This window comes from Echinococcus granulosus (genome assembly GCF_000524195.1).
Source record: "Echinococcus granulosus chromosome Unknown EG_S00001, whole genome shotgun sequence".
Classification (NCBI taxonomy): domain Eukaryota; kingdom Metazoa; phylum Platyhelminthes; class Cestoda; order Cyclophyllidea; family Taeniidae; genus Echinococcus; species Echinococcus granulosus.
Genome location: NW_020170381.1, coordinates 812650 through 834455, shown reverse-complemented (window position 1 = coordinate 834455; position 21806 = coordinate 812650). Strand labels below are relative to the sequence as shown.

Below are 21806 nucleotides of genomic sequence, written 5' to 3'. Positions count from 1 at the left end.
CAAAGTCTTCAACATCATTTCGTCCTAGGTAAACTACAAGTATGTCCTTGAACGGCATTACTCCATGACTGCGAAATTAATAACACAGTAATCTAACAAATTGGTACGCACACAAAGAACACAATGTTGCGGCAGTAAGTTTATCGGGCTTTTTAAATCGAAAGCTCAAACAGCACAAAAAGAGGTGAAGTGCATAGAATAGACAATTAGATACAAAAAATATTGAAATAATGCATGAGGTGACAGGGGTGAGTCAGAATGGTGAAAGAGGTTAGAACGTCTCCTGAGGATCCTCGGTGCATTCGGCAGTGGTGTGCCGATCGAAAACGCCACAGTTTTCGCAATACACCCTGTCGCTCGAAGGTCCAACGTGGCGAGCTAGTTTGTGCACCGCGCTTCGCCGCGCGACCGTGGGCTCGTGCTGACACTGCTCGGTGTCATGAAAGTCGAAGACTTCGCAATTGTCACACCAGTAACGCATCTTCGCCGCATGCTTCCGCGCCTCCTCCTTCGCCCTAAAAAGCGAAATGGGAGTGGAGTGATCAGAACCACTCGTCTAAACTGCAAACTACTAGGAGTACATTGCAAATTATCTAGTCTGAAATTAAATTACCTTAGTGAGCTCTAAATAGTAATTTGCGCTCCTAACAACACATTCAATGGTAAAAGTGCTATTAGTCACTCTCCAACCCCACCCTAACATTAGGAGAGGGGGAGGTGCAAATAGTGACATTTATACTATGTCAGCCATAATTAGTTTGAGCCTTAAAAAATGCATAGCACGATTCATACACTTATACCTAAAGTGCAATTTTCTGCACATTTACTTTAACCTACACCGACGGTCGGGACCTCAGCTGGGATTATAAAAAGAGCCAACGCCAAGGTGTAGCCCTACTGGCCATACGATGAAGCAGCGACGAAAAACAAAAAAGAGCAAGCCAGCGTCACTCAAATACATAGGGCATCAGAGGTAAAAAAGGACAAAGATTTGTGCAAGCACCAAAAAAAGGGAAGTTCGAACTGAAGACATCATATATGATGAGTAAGATTTTGGCAAAAAATACCCGTGAATGATAAGTCTTTGAAGTGAACCTCTGCTAATCCTGCAACACTGCAACAACGTTCACATTTCTTGGGTTGCCCGCAATCGAACAATATCTCAACGGTCCCAATAGATTTTGAACCCGAGTTTACGAGTTAAAAAAGGTTCACTACGCTTTGTACAAGAGATCTGAGCATAAAAAAATGCCAAGTCAGAGAAATCACCCCAACTTTTCACCGGTGCCAACTCCACCAGGATGTTCGATGGCGTTGCGAAGCCGCTGCTCTAGATCGGCGTTTTTCGCATGCAGATCGATAATGATGGAGTTGAGAAAATTCACTTGGCTGTCGTAACTGTCATAAGCGGTAGATCCACCTGTCAGTGTGCGAGGGGTCCCACGACCATTCGACATGGAAGGTGGCGATGCTGGATTTTCTATAGCCAAGGAGGACAGCGCTTGAATAGAGATTGCCCACGCTTTATACCATTAAAAGAAACAGGTTTAACTTCATACATTGTTTCGACTTTTGAAACAGCAATCTGCACTCAAATTGAGCGCATACACTGAACAGTGTATGATGTACACATTGTGTGTGGGTAAGTAAGACGACTAGTAGTCAACCCACTTAACATCTTCAGCGTAATGTGAGGTGAACCCCTCTGAGGACGAACAAGATCAAAGCACATTCAGCGAGCTCGCTTGCTATGAGGTGAAAAACCTACTAAATAAACTGTCCACATAGAATCATATTGCCACAGAGTATGACTCCACCAATATGTACAGGTAAAGGAGTTATCTTTCCAAACACTTAGGAAAGACTCTGATCTATTCTCCAAGTGGGATTGTCAAGAAGAAACAGGCAGCTGCATTGTGTGTATATATATACCGCCTAAAGGTAGAAAAGTATTTGAATACATTTGCTTATGAGGGGACTTCGAACAGGCTCCCGACAAAGGTATCTGTTCAGACCTTTATGAATTTGCCAGCTATTATAGTATTTTCTCTTTGCCCACTTTTGCTCGGCGCAAAGTGGGCAATTCAACGGGGGAAAATAAGAAATGCAAGATTTGGAGGCCCTGGGATAGGGGAGTTTTCAAGGTAAGGAAAAAAAGATGAATGCATAATTAACCCCATCATCGGAGCAAACCATGTTACTTTCAAAACTGGCTAATGACAAAGTGAAAAAGTACATGCTCCAGACTCCGCAAAAAGATCGCAGTCCACCCGCATCGGAGACCGTGGTTTATTACGAATGCAGGTGATACTTTAAGCCATATGAAGCAATGACCTATGAAACGAACTTTTGCGAACGTTAAAAATAGCTGTTCACCCTAAGCGACAATTACAACTACGAGGGCTCGAATGTGCACATGGATTTCAAAGATGATAACGGTCAAACGTTCTAAACGATGTTTCGGGAGACGAGTTTCTAGACAGTATTAAACTACAACATCAGGTCAAAGTGAAAGTTTGATGAGGTCTCAGCGCCTAAACAATAAAGTGCACATAATTGAGGTGAGAATCGAGACATGAAAATCCATCTTTGGGTCTGAATAATGTGACAAGGTTATTACGAATGTAAATTTAATAAAACAACAGTTAGGGTAAAACCAGACCGAATGGTTATGCTGCTGAAGTACATCAGCAATGTTATTTGAGGACTAACACATGTAGGACATGTCCGGGTCGAAAAACTGAATTTATGTCAATGTACCACGAAACAATTGAGAAAGCTTGCCTGCATGCACCCATGGGGCAACAACTGTGCAAAACAGAGATGCATAGATTAAGAAATCACACCTCGAAATTCCCCCGTTATTTCATTTCATTATCCACCGCTATTAATAACAATTACTTATCAGGAGCCGTACTTTTCTTGACCAAGCATAATCAGTAAGGCGTTTACTCAATCCTATGCATTGCAGGCACCTCTGGGATAGCAACTAAGCGTGATTTCCCTACTCTTATTCAAATCACCGATAAGGCCAAATCTGGTCATTTGCAAATCGGCGATGGTTTAAGAGAGTTTCTGTGATTCCACAACTGCAGTGAAATTAGGGTAGAACATACGGAACGACTTCGCTTGAGACTCTTTTTCAAAACGCTCCACTTTTTTCTCAGCTCTCTTCATGCGTTCCACGCAAATCCTCTTCTCAGTTTCGAGGCCGGTGACAAGTTGCATCTGCTTGTCTTGAAACTCCTCATGCTGAAAAGACGAAAAAGCACTTTTAATGCATGTAAAAGTAACAAGTCGCCAGGCGAACTAATAGATCAAGGTAACATAATTTTCCAAAAAAAATTTCAAACACCAAGTAAATTAATGTACTGGAGTCAAAATTTAAAAAAAGTGTGCCGCTCTGGCCCTTTGGAGAGCCAAAAACAGAAAGGAAACTAGAGGGATGGTACAGATACTGCGACCTAAGCGTTAACAATCATAATGTAATCTTTTTAGTCGAAACATTTACAGTCAAAAACTCGTTTTTCTAAATTAATAATACAGTAAGCAACCACGTTGCATAAAAAATGTAAATAACGGGTCGTATAAGAGAAGAGAAGGTACCAGTGTAACGTGACCAGCCAGTTAGTAAAAATACTGGCAATTATGACACTACGGCGTAAAATTTGAGCACAAAAGAGGAAATCTTTTAATAATTAACAGCTCTGTATCCGACACACTTTCGTGAAAATTATTATTGCTCCAAAGATTTATTGACTCTGAAACATTTTTATTGAAAAGCAAGAATCTAAACACTCATTAAATTTGAATAAGCAGCAACTATTTAAATAATTGAAATTCTAAACACAAGCTCTGAGTGGAGGGGGATATAACAATTTTATGAGGACTGAAGAGTAGAAAGGTACTTTTTTGAAGGGCGACCCCTTACCATGAGCCGACCGAATTCTGATTATTCACACAACCAAGATTGAGTCTGAAAAAAACCTGGGGGTATATAATTGCTATGTAGAATAGCGTGAAGAGCCATTCGACCTTTCATGATGCATAAAATGCAGACATAAGTAAAAATTAGCCAGTACAATAACACAAATCACAACACCAAAGCTATGCGATATTACTGGTACAGACGGTTTTGAAATGCATTGCGGATGAAATAAACGGCCACAAACAGTTAAATGTATTAAAGAGATAAGGGTCAAATACGAACCTCCCATTTTCCACAAACGCAAGTAATCCAGCACTTGATCAGAATCTCTATTTATTGGTAGGAAAAATGTAGTGGGGAAGTAAAAGTTGGTAAGAAATGGACTGCTTGACAACAATAAAGTAACGATACCCACAACCTAACAAGAATTCGACAAAAGTGTATTTTGGCCATACACACTCTCTTAGACTTATCAAGATGCTTAAAAATGAATTCTGGCAACTGCAAAAGTTGCAAAGATCGAGAGAATGTGTCAGGATTGTGGATTAATCGTTAGATTAGAATGAAAAGCCGCATAAGATGATAAAACACACAACTTTTCGAAGGGAGACAAAACGTTGGTGACTGGTGCTTAAATCAGTTCCGATAATAACATAAAAAACCAATGCGCGCCTTGGTTATCTAAATACACAAGCACATGTAATCATGCAACCGGGGGCATTTGCATCACCCCCACCACTGTATGCAAGCGAGTAGAAGAGTAAGAATAAAAAACGCATGTCACTATGCCGCACTAATAGCGTTTCTAGTAGGGTGGAGGGTGGGACGAGGAGAAAAACCGACCTACACAGAGTGAAAGTGAGACCAAGATGCAGCCACGTACGCGCGGGCCAGTGGGGAAAAAACAAGAGACCGTGCGAGAAATAGAGGGAAGCAGGAAAAAGACTCGGAGCTGCCAATTGTGGTGACGGCTTAATCAGATAAATGCACCACGAAGTAGAGGGCAGGGGGTACTGAGAGGACGAAGGCTGCACAGCACGCACGACCGCCGGGATCACACGGTTATTTCGTCGCAGGCACGAACACAAGGGCGTGATCTTCCTCGTGGCGGTGTACAGGTGTTGACATGGCTGACTAACTAACACCCACCCTCTAGGCCATCATTCACGCTGGAGATTTTTTCAGCCGTGTGTGTGCTAACTACCTCCTGTACATTCCTAAGCCAGATTTCATTCCTTTAATTCCATGCATCTTTAAACCATTATTAGTACATGCATTTACGAGATTCGTTATAGATGGATAAACAATCAACCAAAATTAAATGCCAACTTTGGAAAGTGGTTTGTAAAGCATGCCAAAAATAAACTCATGGCGTGATGCACTGTTTGAAAAGTTTAAATATCACCGTCAATTTTAGAAATCCGAGGGTGATATGAAAAAAAAACGTATAGAACAGCCCATTCACAAAGAAGATGGTGCATGAAAAGTGATTTTGAAAAGCGAAGAGTACGACCATAATAGATGCATATATGAACCGCGGTTCTCGTGTTAAAACAAGCAGATCTTCTCGTAGTGTTGTAATGAATGAAATCATCAAAAAACAATCGAAAGCGAAAAAAGGAATACAAGCCAAATACAACTTTGATCATATGAAGCTACCATTACCTTCGTAAATTTAATCATGAGACATACGAAAACAAGAGGGACGTACATCTTTGGCTAATTTGAGAAGCCGTTGTTGCAGGGATTGGAGTTCCAGATTTTTGGACTCCAGTTGTTGGAGAGCTGTTGCCGAAGACTGCTCGGCCAACTCAACACTGAAAGCGAACATAAAAATGGCAAAATTGAATTAACGAGCCAAGGTGCAAACTAAGTACTGTTCATAGGAAACATAGGGTTAGAAGAACAAATTGGAATCGGGTAATTTAAAACAACTAAATCATTAATTAAGCAATGACCATGGAGCAGTAATAAAACGCGAATGAAATAGCAGTAGAAGCTATGCAACTGGAGGCGTTAATCCAAAAATCCGAAATACCAACTGTTTATGCAAAATTTTTTGAAGTTACCACAGAATGAAAATGGGGACACTAAAGAGGCAAGGTTCCATAAATCGAGTAATTTTATAGATAACTTTAAACTACACTGAAATTGAATGCCCATTTGTCAAACGCCTTGAAAAAACAAAAATAGGAACGGACAAGAAGCGGAAGCTAACCCCAGTTAGCGTGACTAATTTTGGTCAGTACTGCTAAATGCATTTTAAATCATGCGGACGATGCAAGTCGAACGATATAGGACCATACGTTTATCAACCATATCAAGCAATTAAGAAGGATGACTGATATCACAGAAAGCAGTCGGCTAATGAATTTGGCAGCATCAGAAACAAGAAGCAAATCTGCACCAAAATGATGTGTTCAACCGTGTTGCCAAATTATGTTGTGGATCATTTCGCACGGGATAAAGCTGAGATAGGGATTTCTCGTAAATAAGGAAATTGGAGAGGGAGAAGGAGGGAGTCATCATCGCTCGTCAGGTGTGGAAGAGTGACGCAGCAATATCCAGCCGGTCGGGCATCGCCTCCCGCGCCCACAGATATATGCGCATCGCAGTGTCAGGGTTGTTGCCTGCTAGCCATGTTTGTGTGCATAATTTATGTAGGACGGAGGCAGGATGAGTGAGATGGAGATAGGACGCGAATCTGCCTGAGTCAGGACGCCGAATCCGACGCCACTGATCAGCCCCATCTCAATTTTCGAATGGTTATATTTTACATCCACGCACACATGTATTAGACGCGTGCCCCCAAGAGCGCACTGTTGTAAAATAAGCTATTTCGAAAACAAGATTTGCAATGGTTCAATTAGAACCAATTGAGGCAGAACAAGTAGAACCGAACCCTTTATAAAGAGCGCTTCTGATGATTTTTACAAGGGTTTTTATCTACCCCAGAAAGCCGACAGACTAAAAACCTATTTTGCATTAAATGGGGAATCTGGGTACGTGTGCACGACGAAAATGCGTCAAAACGACCTACGAGGAAGGTGTATGGCAGGACGAATAAGGACCATACAAATCAAGCCCCGTATTAACTAATAATCAGGATGAACATTAGTATAAAACATCACTGAAGTCAAGTGATGAAGTGCCCAAAGCTAGATGCCTGTGGTACAAGACGCATAAATTTGCGTGGCGCAGTAAAGGGCATCAGAAAGCTCTCTAAAGGCATGTAGCTCCAATTTCTCGTAAATAAAACACCTAATTTTTGGTGTGGAAATGCTTTCTTATTTAAAAACACGCTTCAATCCTGTCGTTAGAGTTTAAACAATTTAGATTCGTAGTCATGAATAGCAATCCGAAACAATTTCGATAGCATTGAGAAAGGAAGTAAAGAATCTCTACTGTATATACAAACAGTATTTTTAGAGAAAAGCACCAAGCTTGGAAAGATGATTCAGTGTGCATAATACCAAAAATAAGATTTGAACTGACTGCTAAACAGGGCCTTGCTATGACGCATGCATGTCGTAACATCCAGTAACAAGAGCGAAACCCGAGACACGCACCCTTCTCAGAAATATTTTATAAGTGAATTTATATTCCAGTGAAATCCCCTTCATAAGAAACTGTATTGTCGCCATTGCTAGTGATACGTCATAGGTAACCGGAAAATCTGATGAGGCGTAAATATGGGAATCTCTAAGCCACGAAAATCTATGATCAGATTATTTACCGATAATTGGCTTCATCCAAAGCACGTTGCATTGCCGATACTCGTTCATCAATCTAAATGGAGACAGAATCGCTTTTACCCAACTCAAGCATCTGCAGCCAACCAACAGTTTGACCATCCCGCTCAGTCACGACGTGTCGGTAAAAAAGCAAAATTAGCGTGAGCGACTCCATTTTAAGCTCCAAAGGACCTGGCCTAACTTGACTTCCCAAACGGTAAACAGGGGAAATACTTCCAAACTCCCCCTTGTGCAATTTGTCCAACTTCTTCTGTGGGCGAATGAAAGAGCAAGCACCCTTGAATTGCACGGTATTGAGTCAAAACTGGACTAATACGACAATGAAGCTTTCAGCAGCGTCAACATAATCTAGGTCACTAATCGACGCTTGAGGGCTACTGAAATTGCGTATGAATTGAGCAAAGTAGGTGACTACAAGAGAGTCATTTTCTACAATATGCACAGCTGGAACATTATGAAGAAACCCGAAACTAGTACGCTACAAAATGTAAAGCACTAAGAAGCAATATCTCAGCAAAACAATGGAATGCTCATGGTTTTTCCTCTAGTTTAAATGTGATCAAGATAGAAATAAACTAGCGTAAACATTCAAGAGCGAGTGTTCGCACCGAGGACATCGAGGTGGTCGATTTCTTGAGAGCTTGATATTCCTCTTCGACCTGAGAATGCTGAGAGGTCAACGACTTCACGCGAGCCTCAGATGCAGCATATTGTCTTTCCAGTTCTTCACTGTAATATAAAGCACACGTTAAGTCCCTAGAAATTTTGTATACGGAGAAAAAGCTAAAACAACTAGTGCAGACATTTACATGATTTGTTGCGCTAAAACAGCTCATTTAAGATGGGACAATCTACCTCAGTGACAGTATAGCGAAGGGCTGTAGATCAACAATGACATTTATTTGGGAGACGATGGAGCTTATTTACTCTCGAATGCTTAGCCAAATGAGCTATCGGTATCAAAAAAGGCGATTCTTAATGCGTGCCCATCAATTAAACCCATTCACACAAAATACGTGCTTTAATTTCTTTCAAATGAATGGGCTGCGAACCCCAAAAAACCGTGCTAAAGTAGAATTTTGGAAATAGATTGAAAGAAGAACAGCTTAACGCTAAATAAGGCAGAATTTAAATCATGTTTGCATTGAACACTTGTGTAGAATGACTACCACTGTGGTATGCACAAAAAGATATGAAAGTGTGCTAGGTACAGAAAAGCTGGAGCGTAGATCTATACAATAATCTTCATTGCCAGTTTATCTATTACGGATCCAAGGTGACTAAACCCAATGGAAAAGAAGCCATGTAGAATCCGAAATCAATTCTTGGGGAGTGGTTTACTTGATTTTCAGTATTCAATGCGCCATAGGTAAAATGCAACTGAACCGGTTGAATAACAGTGATGCCCGTAGGGAGATCGCAATTTGCCCTACATTTTGGAAGGCAGTGCAGTGCAGCGCACCAGATGCAACGTGTGAAAGCACGGCGCATATACACGCACAAACACACACACACAGAGAGAATGCATGCCGCGTACCGACGTCAGAGATGTCTGGGAAGATCACAGACCATGATTTCGTGGTATTACCACTCCCGTAAAACGCATCCATTTATTAGAGTAACTGAGCTGCCACTGCATTCAGCTTGCCAAAACCACCTTCCACCAATGGAAAGCTCAAAATGGGCAATTTGTTCGACCTTTATGGAACCGTATTCCAGGTTCGATGAAAGCGCTGAGTTTACATTGTTACGACTAATTTTTCAAGCCCCAATCTCAATCACTTTCATCGCTACATTTTTAGTCTAGTACTAAACGCCTATGTTACACTCGTGATACAAATTTAGGGAATATGTATGAATCACCAAGATCCTCCGATCCCTCTGTAGTAGTATTTAGTGAAGAAAAACATCTATTCAAGACGTTATCAAAAGTGAAAAAAGCAGTTTTGAAATAACAAAGACACCAATAAAAAAGGCATAAACTTGCTTAAGGAAATATTTAGTTTACCTAGGGGGCTTCACACCAAGAACTAAGTAAATACGAAGCATAAGGACTAATCAAATTCAGTGATAAGGAACATCTTTGAGGGTGTACTTCACCCATAAATAAGCCACTTTTATTATCTATGGTCTAGGAGTAAATGAAGATAAGCTTACTTGTGTAGTCGCAGGTGCGCGACGCGTTGAAGAAGTTCCTCGTCAGTAAGCCCTAAGCCTTCTTTGGAGCCAACAGCGGCCTTGAGTTCATTCAGTTTCCTATCCCGCTCACCCACGACGGTGTTCAGTTCGTTCTCTAACCTGACTACATTCTGTGCATAAGTCTCCGTCTCGGCGCCCCTCTCATTCAGGGTCTTTTGCAGCTAAGACGAAGAGATCACAGTAGCTACTGAAATATTTTAAGTAACAACATAAACAATAAAAGGCGGGTGCAAGCACAGACGTACAGCGCCACCACAAAATGGACTACAAAAGCACCAACAGTTTAAGAGTAAACGCATTAACTCCAGGTACAAGAGATAGCGATGAAGGTGAACTGACCAGAATGACTTCCTGTTGCTGCTCGGAGAGGGCAGTGGCCAAATGGCAGCGCTCAGCCTCAAGCACCTCAAGGCGCTTGCGCAGCTCCTCGGTGATTAGCACCTGCGTAGGTGACGTATCCTGGGCCTCCTGCAGGTTCAGCTGGGCTTCGGTAAGAGTGGCCACCTGCTCCATCGAAGCAGACTAGATAGACAAGTGTGTGTACATGAGTACAAACGGATGGGCGGGCGGTGAGATCGAATGTGAGAGCGAATGGTGTGAGGGAGCGGTGATGGCAGCGATGACAACGACAGGGTCGCACCAACGAGCACGCGACAGTGGAAGGACGTGCGAGGGCGTAATAAAAAGGAAGAAGCACACATTGTCAAACTCAAAGCAATTTTATCTTTTCCTCAAAACATAGAAATCGATCCTCACAAAAAACAGATGTAGGGCCAACGAATACCCGATCAAAATTGATGGTAAAGAGCAAAAGTGGTCCAATTTTTGATCTAACGGTTACATATCGATATGGTGTTAAAGCACAAGCTAGGGATATAAAGGGCAAAAAAAGTTCTCACATTATTCCCCAAAAGATAGCGAATCAGAACACTTAAAAAGGCACGGTGGAAGTTCAATGCCCGAACTCATGGATAAAAACCAGAAAGCATATTAGCTCGTTCAGATACAGAGGAAGTAGCGTCTTGTGCAAACAGTATGTTAAACAAGTGTATCGCTTATATTTGTTTAGCGGGAGCTTGTAGCCAGAACTTCTCGCAACTGAGCCTGTAAAGGGATCGATGAGGATTGGTGTGAAACAGTAAAAAAAGCGGTAAAGTGACTTCAATTCTGAAACATTAGAAATCTTCTTAATTGTTGTTCACTCATCAAAAATTTAGGCTTTGATTGGATAACGACCAAGTGGAAATAAGCCTGCATTAATGCTATTTTTATAAGGCAAAGACAAATCAAGTAAACCCTGCTTCTTATTGCTAACAACTTTTTCTTAATGATGTGGAATGAGTCTGAGATAGATGGAAGCCGAAGGACTCACTTCTTTTTGAGCGAGTTCAGCCTCAGCCTCAAGGAGCTTGATGCTCATCTTCTGAAGAGCCTCGGCTGTCGCCTCGTCGGGCTCTCGCTCCAGTCCCTTCAGCTTCCTAAATTCCTCCGCCTGTGCGCAAAAAAAACAGCAATGCCAACTAACGGCGATTTGACTCAGAGCATACCGCTCATGTTTAGCAAATTGTGAAGCTGTTGCTAAATCGCGATTAGTAAATTTTTCTGAGGTAGTACCATCAGAAACAGTTACGGTGGCGCTACAACATATTTGATGCATGTCGATGTGAGGTTTCGTGCAAATGATGCAGGTTTTAAGAAAATCCTGGCCAAATGTGGAGTGTTACGTAGTTTTAAGAAAATGATATAAACTAAGTTATTTTTGAAGCACTGAATAAATTGGACAGCTCAGAAAGTATGGATGGATTTTATAGCAAATGTGCAATATTATACGTTCACCAATCTAAGCCATAGACACTATGGATTGTTACTCGCATCCCTCAAAAGGCGTTGCTCTCTTCGCAAACACCAGTTACCTTCAGAAATAATAGAATTTTTGAGAAAACCACATTCCATAAGAGCTAACAGTACGACTCTATGATTGCAAAATTGAGTCCATAAATAGTGCACCATCCAATAAAGATGTTTGTTTTCATCTAACAAAATACTACACGGCAATTAAATCGACCACACCACAAGCTTCAATGCTATCCTTTGTCTCGGACAACATATCCAAAGGCGATTCAGGCAGAATAGTCCATCATTTGCAAGAAATGAGGAGTGTGGCACTCACCAGCCCGAGGAGGCGTTTAGCCCACTTGTCAGACTCCTCGGAGGCATTCTCCTTCGCCTTCGCAATACGCGTCTGTAGTTCGTTGAGGAGGGCGTCCGGATGAAGGGATTGCAAGAGGGACGATACGTTGGCCTTTTGCGCATCATTAAGCTCGGCTTTTGTCGCTTCGAGCTCAACGATCTGTTTCTCCAAATCCGCCACCTTGGCACCCATCGTAGCCAGTTTACTGGAACAGAAAGTTGAATGGATGACAGACACCTCAACACGTCGATAGGATTAGAGAAGGGATCCATTAGCGGATCACGACCTGAAACCCTTCAAAAGCCCCATAAAAATTCTCTCGGATTTCAAAGTGCTCTATGGCCATTTTCTACTCAAATTGTTACCCCGGCATCCACGTTTGTGAACAATTGCAAAATAGTACCATAGTGCCTCTAAGTCAATAAGAACGGTAAAAACGCGTTAAGCGACTCAAAATACGCAAAACCCGGTGGCTAAATTCGCCACCACCGGATTTTCCGATCTTAGTGTAAACCACAAAAGACGTTTTGAGGGCATAGTCGCATTAAACTCAGCCAACTTTCAATAAAAATACAACGAATACCCAGTAGATTTCTCTAGATGAAATACAACCGCTTTAGAATTTAAAACACCCTGTTTAAATTTAGTATCGTTTATCAAGAAGTGTATTATTAAAAGAATAGACAGAAAATATCGATATGAAAAGCAAAACTTGATGAGATTCACCAAAATTCACCGTTAAAATTAGGTATGTATTCAACTGAAATGCATTTGCGGATGACGAGGTAATTTATTCTAAAGTTAGCTGCACAATCTGACTTTTACAACACCACGTTAAATTAGCACACAAATAGTGTAGGTAAAGAAATATCAATGATTAAAGGGAACTACCAACTTCCCTGGAAATTTCAATACCAATAATCCGACAAATTCATTAGGTTCTAGATTTACAAAAAAGTCTACCAAAATTGTTCGTAAGGGATTTCCTTATAAACGTAACAATTTGCAGGAACCTTTTATACAATAAATCATACCCTTCAGCCTGGGCGAGCTGACTGACAAGAGTGTTTACCTCCTCACTCTTTAATCGCTCTTCCTCGACGGAGAGAAGGATCCTTTGCTGGTTCAAAGCAGAGTTCAATTCTTCCTCAACCGCTCTAGACACATTCAACCTTTCGCTTGTCCCTCCATCTTTCGGGGCCTATGCGGAAATTAAGTAGATTAAAGCAATCAATAGAAATGCCAGATATTTAGGATATTCCTCTGTCTAAATAAACACTGAATTTCATAAAATGCTCACACTTGTCCCAATAACACCGGAGTGAATCTTGTGGACTGGCAAAATGATTTGTGAATAATAGCTGTCAAAGTTTTGCAAATCAAAATCGCATTTAAAGCATTTTTATGTCAAGTGATGTTATTTGAAAGGTTTCGTTTCAAAAATACTTTTGGCACTTAAGTGAAAGCTTTGATAAAAAATGTGTCGAAAAGGAATGAATGAAACACCCCACCTTTTCAGCGAGTTCCTGCTCAGCTTTCAAAAGGGAGGCCTGTACACTGGAAAGTTGTGCTTGCAGTTGCTGTATTTCAGCATCCTTCGTGGACACCTGCTCTTTAGTATCCGCCTGTTAATTGTTGGAAACAAAGGAGCATTGTATTACTACCGCCAGTCTGAATTTAGTGTAGGAAATAGCTTGTGACTAAAGACACTGCAATACCGGCTCGATACCCGGGGACGGAGAGCACTGAAGTAAATCGACATATATAGCTTCCTAATTAAATTAAAGACTAATTAAAAACAAATCACAAAGGATGATATACGCTGAGTTGTTCCTCTTGCATCTTCACCAGAGTTGCCACCAGTTCGGCGATCCGCGCCTCAGCTGCGGCCAGTCGGGCGCCCTCGGCTGACGAGTTGCTAGTCGCCATAGTCGTCGGTGGTTTTGGCAACAGAGCATTTTTTTCTTTCAACTGGCATTCCATGCGCTCGTTGGTCTCTTTGGCTACCGCCAGGGCCTCCTCTAACTCGAATATGCGCTCCTCCACGTCTGACTTCTGGTTCTCCAGTGTTGTTTTTTCTATTGCCTCCTCCTCAAGACGAAACTGAAGTTCTTCCGATTTTCTAGGGTAAACAGATAAACACGATGACGGGTACGCGGATGCAATGGAAAATCGTTAGATATTTTCTATTTGAGATGCGACCGATTCGGGAGAGAAAATCCACGTATTAGTTCATACCCATTACTCTCTGAAATCATTCATGGATACGTAAATATTGATGGAGCAGAAGAGCCACGTAGAGGAAAGTAGATTGAAGAGCAACTGATAGGTACACAGCAATGCTTACTTGATTTCGTCGTGAACTCGCTCCTTGAGCTTGCAGTTCTCCTCAGAAAGATGCATAGCAGCCGCCTGAAGCTCCTCTATCTGGCTCTGAAGTTGCCCAATTAAGTTGCGTTGTCCAGCAGCTTCCATTTCAAACTAAAAGGAACACAAAATCATGGCAATTGGCATAAGAAAAAAAAGCACTGATAAATATCAACTCTGAAATCAAGTGTTACCGACTTTGGCTCCGCCACAAATATTACACTTCCAAACTTGGGTGTCAACAATTCATCAACGTGAAATTTGAAAACAGAAATCAGCAGGTGTGACATATTATGACAATAGATTAGTAGGGCATAACATGCATGCTTAACGAAAAAAACCTTGATAGACTTCCCTTAAAATAAAACTTTTCCCATTGCGCTGAATCATAAAGTGAAAAAAGGTCAATTACAGTCCTAAAACTATAGAGCACTAGAGCTGAAGAGAATATCGAGAAAAATAAAATCAACGACTTTGACAAAAATACGAACATCAAGAATAATTAAAGAGGCGACAGAAAAATGCTCGAACGAAGCGAATGGCCTTACCATTTCCCGCTCCGTAGTAACTTTGGCCAATTCTGTCCTTTCCATTTCAAACTCCTGCATTAGCTGTTCGATATGCGCTTCCTTTTCCTTAACAACACTCTAAATTAAAAAAATACTGAATATGGGTACCCGTAAATTTAGGTGAAATCAAACTATAAAGCACACAAAGAGGTGCAAATTCTAGGATATGTATGGAACCTTTCTTGGCGCTACATTTCCATTTCTCTGAAATGAGAAAGGTGGCTACGGTATTAGAGAGCAATGATCCATTAACTTCAGCATTGCAGAAAGGTGGGTAAAATGGGGTAGTTTCGCTTACCTCCAAAGCGTGCACACTGGGACCGCCAAAAGATCCTTGACCTGGCGTTGTACGGACCTGCAGTAAAAATGTGTAACAATAATGACTTTACTGTGTTCAGATAATAACTACGGTGGCACAAGCCAAAAAAAGTTTAATAAACTAAACATTTTCATCCACTCAATTTTGTTAAGAATGAAGTAGGATTTACCTGCGTGCATGGTCTATTTCTCTGTCGGGAAACAGAACTGAAGTTTGACCCCACTGACAGTAATGATTCTCGACTTCCGCTAAAAGTGATTAGAGGCGGTATGCCCGAGGAGTCAGCGTAAAAGGCAGTTGAAGTGAAGCTCGATCGTGCTTACGCTTTTCTCAATGGCCGTGATGAGGTTTTACCAGTAAATGGGGTTATCTTGGATGCCGCCGAGAAAAGTCCATGATTAGGTTTGCAAGTAAAGTATCTAGTAGTTTGAAAGAGGCAAAAAAGCAAATCAATTAGTTTTGCAAATACAAATGATGTAACGCTCCATTATCTTAAGATTCCCCACTGTTTTCCTTACCAAAATAGTGGGATTCGTGAGATCCAGCATAAAAACTGGATTCTAAAGTAAAGTTTAAAGTGGTATACAGAAAAACATACCTGCGTCCCATGACTGTGCCATCGTTTTTGCCAAGGGGTTCATCTAGTTCGATGCCGACCCACTCACCGGCTGCGAAATCGGTGGGTCCAATGAAACGAACGGTGCCCACGCGGCTGCCTGAGACCTGCACACGGTTGCCCACCTGCAAGGAGCCGGTCGAACCATCCGGCACTGGAGACGACACCGGCCCCATGGACGCCCCACTGATACGTCGTGCCGTTGTGGTGGCCTGGAAATCCAATCAGTCAGTTTTGCCAGTTCAAATTTCTCATGCTCCATCAATAGCCTCGCATTGGTACATGGTTTTATTGTATGTAAAGCTGAATGGAGAATTTATGAAGCATTTGAGACACGATTGATTCTGTTATTTCAATAGACGCTGCCATAATTAGATCCTAAACAAAAATCAGCAGATTGTCAAAACCAGGGTAGTCAAAAATATTCTCCATCAGCGAAAAAATTTAAGATAATCATTAACCATCCCGAATCAATTTTGGATTCTCCTCCCTTTCTAGATCATCCTGCGGCCTTTTGCGCGAGCGGGGCCACGATAAATGTAACAAAATAGCCAAAAAATGCGGATTGTCTTTTTAAGTCCATAAATTAAGTACCCGTCGAATCAGTGGCATATGTGGCGATGTTCCCCCGTGATGATGGTTTACAAAGCACAGTACCCTCATATCAAAAAATGGTCCAAAAGATGTGTCAAATAACAGCCTTTTTATCAGATGGCCAAGCAACAGCAGGTGGTTGCTTGCACATCCGCGGGTAATAACCAGCATAAGGCGACAGAAGCACATTGGATGAAAAAAATTCAATGAAGAACTAGATATGTGAATGTACTTGGCTAATAATAAAAACCCATAATTCTAAGTTTAGCAAAACAAAGTGAAAAAATTGTCGAAGAATGCCTTGAAAGATATCATGATGTTTCAGGCCCGAAATTCCTTATCCAAATATCTTTTCCAAACCTATAAATTTGGACATTACTTAACCATATATTCTTCATTTGATTTGCCCGAGTTACCCAAAATTAATGGGTTCAGCCTTTATCTCAAAATTACGTGGGAGTCTGTTTGAGAGAACGGAAAAGTGACATCAGCCGTTGAACAGCACAGATATGATAGCTTTGGAAAGTATATCAAATTACTTATATTCTGCTCCAACTAACCTAACGCATCCTGGAGACATAACTAGCATTCTTTCAAAAAGTGTTAACTTTCAAATTGTTTAACAAGTATGACCGTAACAACAACATGATGCGCTACAGTGGTAATTGAATTATGAGGTACATAGCAAGAAGTGCGCTGCATTCCTTGCTTAAAGGTCCATTAGACCGGATTTATACTTTGTAATAAAGTCATTAAACAGCTTCCATGGATACCATGACAGTAAAAGAGGCAACGTTAATAAGTCCACGAGTTGGACAATTTGTCTCCATGAGTAAACATAGACGAATGGCTGATGAACTCACGGGGATTTCTGAGACGGGCTTGAGAAAACTGCGGCGAGTAAAGAGGCCATGACGCGGCTCGCATTCAAAATACCTTATATTATTGACACTGCCATCATTTTTTCCATTAGGAGCTTGCAATTTTATCCCTAAGAAATAAAAAAATGGTGCAAAGACAATTGGACGTGGGAATTTTTAAGCAATAATTTCATGTGGATGTGGGAATTCCAGTTTTACCTCGGGTAGAACAGCTGAAAAGCCACTAGTTATTAAACGAAGTGGGTTATCGTTATCGCCAGCGAGTGTACCCGGAAATGGTCATACATCGCTAGCACAAATGAGCCACAAGTGGAATAAACGCAGATCTAAAAGCTAAACCAATACCAGGAAACATGGCTGCTCCCAACCGTCCAGATTACTGGTCAAAAGGGTACTGAAAACAGCAAATAGTCAGGTTCTTGTAGAGGGATTCGCAAAAATATCATGAGGGTAGTCACCTATCCACTCGCCTTGGGCGAACTCCGTATTTCCAATAAAGGCAATTGTACCAACACGATCGACATGATTACCAACGTAAACCATATCACCAATAGAAAACTGGTAAAATTTGGAATCATTCGGCACATTCGTATCTTGGAAACAAGTGAGTATACCTTTATTCTTAAAGCCTACCTGTCGAAGACATACTACAAATACAATGTCCTGGTGTGGGCACAACAAATGAGGCGCACCATCACCCATTATGTAAAACAAATAAAAATCTTCATAAAAAAGGCACTACTTTAATAGCAAAGCGCAAACAATACAACTGCATGTCTAAAAACAATATCAGACCTCGATCGTTTGCCCTGTAAAATTAACATTTAGGATATCATCAAAATGACTAGACTATTTTCTTAAAAATCGGACTGTTGCAACAATATGTGAGTGCTGCAGTGAAAAAAACTCTAAGATGTCGAAAATTAGATTAAACTTAAAGTTGAGCCCACACTCTTGCCAATATAATCAGACCTTGAGGTCTGGAAGATTCACCAAGATCTATAGCACCGTACACTTCCTAAAGTCGCAACAAACCAGTGTACTGCAAAAATATGTTATCGATGTGCAGCTAGGCTATAAGGCCCCCAGTAAAACCTGAGAGTTATGCTACAGGGTTGACGTTCTACCCTTAAGGATTAATTGGCCTAACTATCTATACGAAATAGCGAACTACCACTGGTGTGGCAAACTGAGGGTGCCCTAACGACATAATGTAGCTTCTTGAGACTTTTTTATGGACAAAAGAAGGCATAAAACTTGGGTATAGTATATGCATTAGACAAAGAGAGGGAATTTTGGCTAGTGGCGTAACCCGAAGTGCTGTCCACTCAGCGTGGTACAGTGACCAAGTCAAAAGTGGCTCGATATCAGAGCCGAGAGTTAACCAACCAATTGCAAAAATTTTCGGGTAGAATATATGTATTCGGCATGTAGTAGGCACTTGGGCTACCAACAATGCCCTGGAGCGGCCCTACGCCAGAGGTGACTGCCAAGCAAACAACCAACGTATCACAATTGAATTACTTTACCTTACGTCATTGACTTCCAGTTCATGTGATGAAGTAAGCATCACCAATTTCAAAACATCCTGACACTTAACACTTAAGATCGAATAGCTGCCGAGACATTAAATTTACCAAATTTGTTCGAGTCTTCCTATTTGCTCATTTAATGTAGCGCAGCAACGAATCCTCTACCTCAAAGTATACGACAACTCAGCAAAACGAAGAGAATGAATTCCTTTTTGACTTATTGCGCCTAATTTTTTCCAGAATAATGTTAGAATTGTAGCATGTAAGTAAGTAGTTTATCGCTGGCTTGCTGAGGAGCGGAAATGTCTTGGATATGCCCCTTGTTATGCCTCGAATACGAAAAATAACGCTCAAAGCTGGAGCAGCTCGCTTTGCTCTGAATGCGGTCAAACAAATGGTGCCTCTGTACATATGTAGCACTCTAACTCTGCTCTGAAGTTATAACAAGTTATTATAATATAGTATTGGTTGTAATACTTACGTCTAGTAGAGCTGAGTCGGTCGGTATCGCCTAAAGTTCAGGAACCTTAAGTGCCCCCGTAACCAAAAAGTAAAGTTAAGCAAATTATCCAGGTTTTATGCATGCGGCATTGCAATGCCTTAGGCCTGGGTTGCAAATCGGCATCAGATCCCGTGTGTAACCTACTTGAATATGCAACTGAACATTTACTATTCCTGGTGCAAAGTTTGTAAGGAGCACATCTTACGCAAAGCAAAAATAGTTGCCAGTTCTTCGTGTTGCTTTCTCGCGACTATTTGTCATGTTAAATATTTTCTCTTAACTGATGGCCTAGCTTTCTCTGCCTTGTTCTTGTTTCAATTTATGGGTGTTATCTGTTCACCTACGCTCGTACGCGGCGTTGTGGGTCGTGCTTTTTCACGTGTGTCTAAGATCTGTCTTCTTATTTATAGTAATTTAAACTGTTTAAGGTACGGTGAACTTTTTGCATGCTACCTTTTTTGCCTCAGTATTGGACTCACTTTATACACAGCGGCAGATTCGAGGTTTAATGGCGTTTAATCTCGGATAGTGTCCAATTACAATTATCCTTCATACGTTGTTTTGTTTAATGGATCACCTAAGCTCGCCTCGAAACACCTACTAAACTGGGGTTTTTTATGGCATTGTTATGCTAGGGACAATTTTTGCCCAACCCTTCGTCTAGAGTACTGAAGGAAAGGACTTATAAAGTACTTAGTTTCTATTATGGTGACTTTAGACCTAATTGGAGACGATTTCCTGGTACTTGTCAATCCATTTTCGGCAGGTTTTCTGTTCCGGTCTGCGTCCGTTTATTTGACTGTCTTTATTTGTTTCATTAAATACAATGGAACCGCACTTGCGAGTCAGGTATGTGTCATAAAACGCTAGTCTGGATTTGAAACCTGCGATAAATAAAACTAAACCCAACGGTTATTTTTTGTTATGAGGGAATCTTATTCAGTTTATCGGTTTTTCGTTGTTGAAATATCAACAAGCTCTCGACGCTGACGTGGTTCCTCACCGATGCAGTTCATGCTCGCATAGTTTTAATGATTGTTTAATCTTTGTTTACTCTTAGAATGGATATCTTTGTTGATGAGACCCAAAAAAATCGCAGATATGAGAAAGTTTGCCACCTTGGCGAGGGCCAATTCGCAAATGTGTTCCTGGCACGCGACTTGCAAAGAGGTGGTTGTCTCGTAGCTATAAAAAAGGCAAGCTCACTCTGGCCACAAGCTTTGAACGCTTACACGAATAAATAAATAAACGGCTTGAATTTTAATTATGTTTGCAGGTCAAAGCTGGTCCACGCTGGGTCCTGGCAGATGGGATGAACCTCTCAGCTATACGCGAGGTCAAACTCCTGCGCGAAATTGAGCATCCAAACATTATGAGTCTCCAGGACGTCTTCAGTCAGGATTCTGGAATCTGTTTAGTGTTTGAGTTTATGGAATCTGATCTGGAGGCTGTCATTCAGGACTCTAGTGTTGTATTGACCCCAGCCAATATTAAGTCATTGAGCCTTCAAGTAGGTGGTCTTAACCTCCTCAACTCTTTTAGCTACTGAAAGGAGTCGAGTACCTACACGCCCAGTGGATTCTGCACCGTGATCTAAAACCAAATAACCTCTTTCTGAGCCCACAAGGAGTTGTCAAGATAGGAGATTTCGGTCTTGCCCGGCACTTTGCAGCCTCCCCAGGTAGGCCGATGACCCACCAAGTAGCCACCCGTTGGTACCGTGCGCCTGAGCTCATCTACGGCTGCACACGCTACGGGGTTGGTATCGATTTGTGGGCTGTTGGCTGCATCATCGCTGAGTTTCTGCTCCGCGTGCCGCTCTTCACAGCCGACTGTGATTTTTCTCAGCTTGACAAAATTTTCGAGGTAACTTCATCAGTTTTCATCGCCTTTCAGTTTCATTGGACAGCGACTCCAGACCACGCGTTCTCCTTAAAAAAATAAAGAGGTTTTCGTTTTTCTCGCCTAGATAACGGGCACTCCAGATGAGAATATGTGGCCAGACGTGGCTCGCTTGAACGGCTACTGTTCATTCAAGCCACGTCCGCCGGTGCCGTTCTCACAAATATTCACGGCAGCAGGAGACGACCTGATATTACTGCTCTATACTCTGCTTTCGCTGGATCCTGACCAACGGGGCACTGCCACATCAGCGCTGGCGTCGACCTACTTCCGCAACCGACCTGCACCCACGCCCGAGTCGCAGCTGCCGCGACCGAAGTTGAATCATTCGGTGGCGGGCACGCTGCAGCATCGGCAACGCCAGGGTGTTGCGCCCATCGACCCTGCTTCCTTCTTCGACGCCGCCGACCTCCCGCCTACACCACTCCCCAAACGCAGAAGGGAATCATAA

General features: G+C 41.7%; 2 protein-coding genes across 2 annotated transcripts; one reads left to right on the top strand and one right to left on the bottom strand. All coding sequences in view use genetic code 11, as the record gives it.

Moving 5' to 3' along the window:
- Positions 1-271: 271 nt before the first annotated feature.
- Positions 272-18065, bottom strand: EGR_00096 (CAP-Gly domain-containing linker protein; the record flags this gene model as incomplete). Its single annotated transcript, XM_024489345.1, has 22 exons — positions 272-515; positions 1270-1480; positions 3117-3252; positions 5640-5745; positions 7665-7717; positions 8292-8412; positions 9841-10043; positions 10222-10404; positions 11255-11374; positions 12053-12278; positions 13108-13274; positions 13585-13698; positions 13895-14195; positions 14421-14554; positions 14989-15087; positions 15152-15364; positions 15498-15576; positions 15652-15747; positions 15927-16156; positions 17402-17529; positions 17878-18012; positions 18053-18065. 22 exons carry the CDS (start codon positions 18063-18065, stop codon positions 272-274), a joined length of 3312 nt encoding a protein of 1103 aa, XP_024356023.1.
- Positions 18066-20514: 2449 nt separating this feature from the next.
- EGR_00095 (Cell division protein kinase) lies at positions 20515-21806 on the top strand (the record flags this gene model as incomplete). Its single annotated transcript, XM_024489344.1, has 4 exons — positions 20515-20634; positions 20730-20963; positions 20996-21319; positions 21423-21806. 4 exons carry the CDS (start codon positions 20515-20517, stop codon positions 21804-21806), a joined length of 1062 nt encoding a protein of 353 aa, XP_024356022.1.